Source organism: Chlorocebus sabaeus, chromosome 24 (assembly GCF_047675955.1).
Source record: "Chlorocebus sabaeus isolate Y175 chromosome 24, mChlSab1.0.hap1, whole genome shotgun sequence".
Taxonomy (NCBI): domain Eukaryota; kingdom Metazoa; phylum Chordata; class Mammalia; order Primates; family Cercopithecidae; genus Chlorocebus; species Chlorocebus sabaeus.
In genome coordinates, this window is record NC_132927.1 from 83,079,559 (window position 1) to 83,086,847 (window position 7,289).

The window sequence follows — 7,289 nt, forward strand, 5'->3', positions numbered from 1 at the left end:
AAAATACTTCCAAGTCACATATTTGTTAAATGAATTATTTTAATTTGTTAAATGACTTTTATAATCAACATGCAAGTAAACTTACAACTAATCAAAAGAAAACAATGCAGTCAAAAATGAACCACCTATCAGGAGAGCCATCTCACCAAAAATTATATAAAAATTGTTAAATACAATTTTTTATTAGGGACATGTGCATTTAAATAAAAATTAGGTATCACTACTCACCTATTGACATGGTTAAAACTCACAATTCTCATGATGATAAATGGCAATATGAATGTGAAAAACCAAGAAATTTCATGCACTGTTGGTGGGAATTCAAAATGTTACATGCACAACATGAGATTTTTTGGCATTTCTTAACTAGAGATAAAAGAGTTAAAATGTGAACTTGCTTTTGTGTTTCAAAATATTTCCAACATTGATTCAGAAATTGATGTTTGCAAAGATTGATTCAGAGGAAGTTCTGTATCAGATTTGTTAATTTTATTCATTCTTCAATCCCTGAAATTTACTTACAGAATAAATTTTGTATGATAAGTATCTCAAATAACTGAAATTTCTCAAATACACATTGATATTGGTCATTTTCTTTAATGTCTTAATGTCATTTTCTAAGAAAGTCTTCAATCTAATAATCTTTGTCATCTCCTCCATGCCAGCACAGCTGCCTCCTTCCTGGGGTTTCTGACACTCTCCGGATGTGGTTTTCACACTGTGTCTCTTGTACAGTAATACACGGCTGTGTCCTCAGATCTCAGGCTGCTCAGCTCCATGTAGCCTGTGCTCGTGGACGTGTCCGTAGTTATGGTGACTCTGCCCTGGAAGTTCTGTGCGTAGCCTTTGTTACCATTGTAAGGGGAGATCAGTCCTATCCACTCAAGGCCTTGTCCAGGGGCCTGTCTCACCCAGTGCATGTAGTAGCTAGTGAAGGTATATCCAGAAGCCTTGCAGGAGAGCTTCACTGAGGCCCCAGGCTGCTTAATCTCAGCCCCAGACTGCACCAGCTGCACCTGGGAGTGGGCACCTGTGGAGAGGAGACAGGAGTGGATGAATGTCCCCTTGACTGGATTCAATTCGCTTCTCAAGAATGAGACATGGGAGGAGCCCCTTACCTGTGGCTGCTGTCACCAAGAGGAGGATCTTCCAGGTCAAGTCCATGGTGAGAAGCTGTGCTCTCAGGGGCTTCTCTTGAGGTTGGATGCAGTTGTTGAGTGATGTTCTCAGAGCACAGAACATATTTACCGCCATGGATATCAGCATATTTGCATATTCATAAGACAGAGCATTTCATAGCTCAAAGCCTGATCCATGATAAGAAAGGGAAGATAAGTGACACATCAGCTACACAAGAGTGAGATGCTGATGGTCCAAGCCCTAATCCTACTGGAGGAAATGCACACCCTGCTCCATTTACAAACATTTGTGGGCAGAGGTCCTTTCACTAAAGAATAAGCCCAGATAGAACAGGCTCCTCACTGCAAACATGCATTTGATTAGCATAGAGACCACCTGGATCATTTTTGGGACCATCATTCTCCATGACACTGAGAAGGTGCCTTGGTCTTTTCCTGGACCGTCAGGTACCAGCACAGCTCACTGGTGACTCTCAGAAAGTTACTGCTGATGTCCCACTTGAGTGTCCAGCAGGCCCTGAGATCTGCTGTGTGCTCTGGAAACAGTGTCTCCAGCACCTGCCTGGTGTCTGATCCCCCAGGCTCTTCAAGAGAAACACTCTTGGTTTACAGATTGGCCCTGTGATGCATAATTAGAGCTGATTTTCTCATTTCATGGACCATGGGAATCAGAAGATATAACAGGAGTTTGAAGTTCTTTATGAACTCTCTAATTTGTGTTCTCCATAATTTTGGCTTACGTTTTTTGAACTCCGTTTATTAGATTTTCATGAAGTATTTAAATATTTCCAGTTCATATCCATAGATCCTCATCTTTACATATTGATTTCTGACTCACTAGGTCTGTGCACCTGCCACACTCTCAGATCCACCACTGCCCTGTCACTCACACAACACAGGCAACATTACTTAAAACTGAAGTCTGAAATTCCTATGAATTTCTTATTCATTGGAATATAGTTTCTTCAACTAGTCTGTACCCTTTGAATTAGTAATAACATGCCCTTCCTTTATATTCTCACTATTATGATATTGTAGTCCTAGAAACCCACTTTAAAAATAGTTTTCATTTCCTTAAGTTATATGAATGTTTTGGATGTAGCAGGACATTTAAAGGCACGTCAGTGACCTATTGAAGAGTTATTTTAGATTGTTTTTTTCTGACAAAGGAAGACCCAGGCCCTGAGCCTTCTCTCCAACCTCCTGTGCACCTGCTCTGGGGCTGGAACCTGTGCTTGGTGGCTCCCAAGTACCCCCTCCAGCCAAGCCCTTGCCTTGCAGTGAGGTTGCCGTGGTGGCTCACAGACATTTTCCCCCACAGTCTCCAGCCCACCATGAAGTGTCTGTGTCCTGTTGTGTCACTCCTTCAGTGACACAATATACTGTTGACACCAGGTCTTTTAAGAATTGGTTAGCCTTAATAAACCTATTGAACTCTACAGGGAGACCCGAAGCAAAGATTCTATGACACAGAAGGGAGTCCCTTCTATAAAGTTTCACATTTCCTGAGTCAGTGAACACACAGTGAATACAAAAACTTGTAGGATTTGGGGAGTGCCTTGTTTCTTCGTTGGGCTCTTGCAGTTGAATGTTGCATCTGAGAATATCCGCGGGTGCAGATACATTCAGAATAAAGCCAACTTTGTATCTACTGTACCAATAACACATATTTTCCTTTCCTCCTAATTTCTAGCCTATAAAATGAGCCTCCTACACAGACACAAGGCCTAGGTTTATGACTTTTTTCTCTTAGAGATCTGAGGCAAACAGAACACAGGTGGAGACTTGGGAAGTGCATGCAATCATGTTTACAATGTTAATAGTTCTTTTTAGAAGATACTTATTCAACTTCAGTCTCTCTCCCTTCCTTACTGTTTTCTAGGGTCCTGCAGACATCACCCCATTCCACTTTGTTTTATGCATATTTTTTCTCAGCTAGGAACCCTGAAAATGCCCCATGATAAAAGAATCTGAGGTCAACAGATTTGCCAAGACCTTTTGTTCCAAAAATGTACGTCAGAGGCTTCAAATTTCCCCACTGTCCTTGTCTTATTCTCTGCTACTGACTTTCAGTCTCCCTATGTTCTCCTCCTCAGACAGAGTCTGCGCATTGTCACACTTTCATCTTTAACCCAGACCCATATATTATGGGTTGTTGCCACTGGATGGCATTTCTGATAGAAAAAGACTAACCTGGAAATTTTAATGTTATTTGAGGATTTATGTGCTAATGGTGTTAGAGTGTGAAGTTCCTAGTGCTTGTTGGCTGTTTCCACAGAATTGGGGAAAATTCACAATTTCCCCACTGCTGTCCTTTTGTGTTTACTTGAGGAGAAGAACAGGAGGCACTGCTGAATTATGGAATCCTCCTACACTATTTCCAGGAGTCAAATCTACCTAAACGTGTGTTCTATGGGTACTGTTGGGGTCAAGAGAAACAGATTAAAACAAAGTGGGATAGAGGTGATGTCTGCAGGACCCTAGAAAATAGTGAGAAAGGAAGAGAGACTGAAGTTGAATAAGTATCTTCTAAAAAGAACTATTAACATTGTAAACATGATTGGTTGCACTGACCATCAGAAGCGAACTGATACCCCAGATATAGAAGAGATAAAGGAAAGGCACTTACTGCTTCCTTACACAAAGACTGAAGAAAATAAAAGGCTTTGACAGAAGAAGAGAAGGAGGATGAATAGTCTGAGGAGCAGATCACCAGGAACAACCAAAAGAGATAAAACCGGTCTTAAAGTGGTGTTTCAGCTCCACAAGCAGCTGAGGAAAGTAAAAGAAAGTCAACACCTTGCATATACTGAGTTATTGATAGACAAGCATTTATAGTTGTGTGGCTGACACAACTAAGAAAACAAAAACCTTTGCATGAAAATACAGTTTGGATTGAGGATACACAATTCTTATTATTAAAATTATACTGATCAGTCATCGCTAGTATTACTCTGATAATATGGAGGATTATAAATTGAATTGAATCTCTGTTCTAAGGTTAAGTTTTTGTAGGTGACCAAAACCAAAAAATAAAACAAGACAAAATGTGAGTTACAAGGAAGAAGTGCTAAGAGATCCTGGGATAGACCTTTTCTTTACAAGGTCAAAAAATAGCAAGTTCAAACAGGAAACCCCACCCTCCCCGGGGACCGAATGTGGAGCTGCCTCCTAAGGGAGCCCTTGTGTCTGAGCGCCCCCTGCTGTACTGAGTGTTTCCTGGGGGTTCTGAGCACTCCCTATTGTCCTGAGCACCCCCTGGTGGTTCTGAACGCCCCCTGGTGTCCCCAGCTCCCCCTGCTGATCTGAGCAGGCCCCTTGCTGTCCTGAGCTCCCTACACCAGCCCCTGGGTGTTTCTGAGCTCCCTGGTGAGTCTGAGCGCCCCCTGGTGTGCTGAGTGCCCCCTGGAGTCCTGAGTGCCCCAGGGTTTCCTCAGCGCCCCCTGGTGGTTCTGAGTGCCCCCTGGTGTGCTGAGTGCCCCCTGGTGTCCTAAGTGCCCCAGGGTTTCCTCAGCGCCCCCTGGTGGTTCTGAGCACTCCCTATTGTCCTGAGCGCCCCCTGGTGGTTCTGAGTGCCCCCTGGTGTGCTAAGTGCCCCCTGGAGTCCTGAGTGCTCCAGGGTTTCCTCAGCGCCCCCTGGTGGTTCTGAGCACTCCCTATTGTCCTGAGCGCCCCCTGGTGGTTCTGAGCGCCCCCTGGTGTCCTAAGTGCCCCAGCGTTTCCTCAGCGCCCCCTGGTGGTTCTGAGCACTCCCTATTGTCCCAAGCGCCCCCTGGTGGTTCTGAGTACTCCCTATTGTCCTGAGCGCCCCCTGGTGGTTCTGAGCACTCCCTATTGTCCCGAGCGCCCCCCGGTGGTTCTGAGCACTCCCTATTGTTCTGAGCGCCCCCTGGTGGTTCTGAGCACTCCCTGTTGTCCTGAGCGCCCCCTGGTGGTTCTGAGTACTCCCTATTGTCCCAAGCGCCCCCTGGTGGTTCTGAGTACTCCCTATTGTCCCGAGCGCACCTGGTGGTTCTGAGCACTCCCTATTGTTCTGAGCGCCCCCTGGTGGTTCTGAGCACTCCCTGTTGTCCTGAGCGCCCCCTGGTGGTTCTGAGCGCCCCCTGGTGTGCTGAGTGCCCCCTGGTGTCCTGAGTGCCCCAGGGTTTCCTCAGCGCCCCCTGGTGGTTCTGATCATTCCCTATTGTCATGAGCGCCCCCTGGTGGTTCTGATCATTCCCTATTGTCCTGAGCGCCCCCTGGTGGTTCTGAGCGCCCCCTGGTGTGCTGAGTGCCCCCTGGTATCCTGAGTGCCCCAGGGTTTCCTCAGCGCCCCCTGGTGGTTCTGATCATTTCCTATTGTCCTGAGCGCCCCCTGGTGGTTCTGAGCACCCTCTGGTGTCCTGAGTGCCATCTGGTGTCCTGAGCACCCCTTGGTGGTTCTGAGCGCCCCCTGGTGTCCTGAGTGCCCCAGGGTTTCCTCAGCGCCCCCTGGTGGTTCTGAGCACTCCCTATTGTCCTGAGCACCCCCTGGTGGTTCTGAGCGCCCCCTGGTGTTCTGAGTTCCCCCTGATTTCCTGAGCGCCTCCTGGTGATCTGAGCACTCCTTGTATTCTGAGACCCCCTGGTGTCTTGAGCACACCCTGATGTCCTCAGTGGTCCCTGGTGATCTGAGCACCACCTTCTATTCTGAGCACCCCTGGTGTTCTGAGCACCCTCTGCTGTCCTGAGCACTCTCAGATTTCCTGAGCACCCCCTTGAATTCTGAGAACCCCCTGCTTTCCTGTGTGCCTCCTGGTGGTTCTGAGCACCCCCTGGTGGTTCTTAGCCCTCCATGTTGTCCTGGGCACCTTGTCATGTCCTGAGTGCCCCCTGGTGTCCTGAGCTCCCATGGTGTCCTCAGTGCCCCTTGGTAATTCTAAGTGCCTCCTAAGGGTTTGGAGCGTCCTCTGGTGTCCTGATTGCCCCATGGTGCCCTGAGCACCCCCTGGTGGTTCTGAGCGCCCCCTGGTGTCCCAAGTTCCCTCTGGTGTCCTGAGCACCCCTTGGTGGTTCTGAGCGCCCTCTGGTGTCCTGAGTGCCACCTGTGATCTGAGCAGACCCCTGCTGTCCTGAGCCCCACCCCCTGGTGGTTCTGAGGCCCCTGGTGATTCTGAGCGCCCCCTGGTGTGCTAAGTGCACCCTGGTGTCCTGAGTGCCCCAGGGTTTCCTCAACGTCCCCTGGTGGTTCTGAGCACTCCCTATTGTCCTGAGCGCCCCCTGGTGGTTCTGAGCACTCCCTATTGTCCTGAGCGCCCCCTGGTGGTTCTGAGCACTCCCTATTGTCCTGAGCGCCCCCTGGTGGTTCTGAGCGCCCCCTGGTGTTCTGAGTTCCCCCTGATTTCCTGGGCGCCTCCTGGTGATCTGAGCACTCCTTGTATTCTGAGACCTCCTGGTGTCTTGAGCACACCCTGATGTCCTCAGTGGTCCCTGGTGTCTTGAGCTCCCCCTTGGTGATCTGTGCACCACCTTCTATTCTGACCGCCCCTGGTGTTCTGAGCACCCTCAGGTTTCCTGAGCACCCCCTGAATTCTGAGAACCCCCTGGTTTCTTGTGTGCCTCCTGGTGGTTCTGAGCACCCCCTGGTGGTTCTTAGCCCTCTATGTTGTCCTGGGCACCTTGTCATGTCCTGAGTGCCCCCTGGTGTCCTGAGCTCCCATGGTGTCCTCAGTGCCCCTTGGTAATTCTAAGTGCCTCCTGGGGGTTCTGAAAGCCCCCTGGTGTCTTGAGTGCCCCATGGTGCCCTGAGCGCCCCCTGATGGTTCTGAGCAGCATTTACAATGCAATTTCCTCCCACCTCCCTACATGGAGGTTTGTGTCTGGGATCACACCGTTTGATCCTGCCTTGCTCACAGTAACATGTGTCCTTGTCCTTGGCTCTCATGTTGGTCATCTTAAGGGAGAATCTTCTGGAAAGAGTGTCCTTAAGGACTGTTAATCTTCTTTTTACTCAAGCAGGGTACCAGGGAGAACTTCCACTCGAATTACTTTGTTACCACCACACCATGAAGGCTGTCATGAAGCCTGCTGGACAAAGCTTATGCTGTTTTCTATGAAAGTGAATCCAGAGGCTTTGGAGAAAAATCTGAGAACCCCAGGGCTGTAGCATTTCTCCTCCTGCCTTCTTCAGAC

The 7,289-nt window shown here is 48.4% G+C and overlaps 1 gene segment (V, D, J or C); it reads right to left on the reverse strand.

Annotated features, from left to right (window-relative positions):
• Nucleotides 1–462: 462 nt before the first annotated feature.
• LOC103229817 (immunoglobulin heavy variable 1-18-like) lies at nucleotides 463–1,362 on the reverse strand. The segment is given in 2 exon segments: nucleotides 463–1,030; nucleotides 1,119–1,362. Coding segments are annotated over 2 exon segments (465 nt in total).
• Between the last annotated feature and the right edge of the window lie 5,927 nt (nucleotides 1,363–7,289).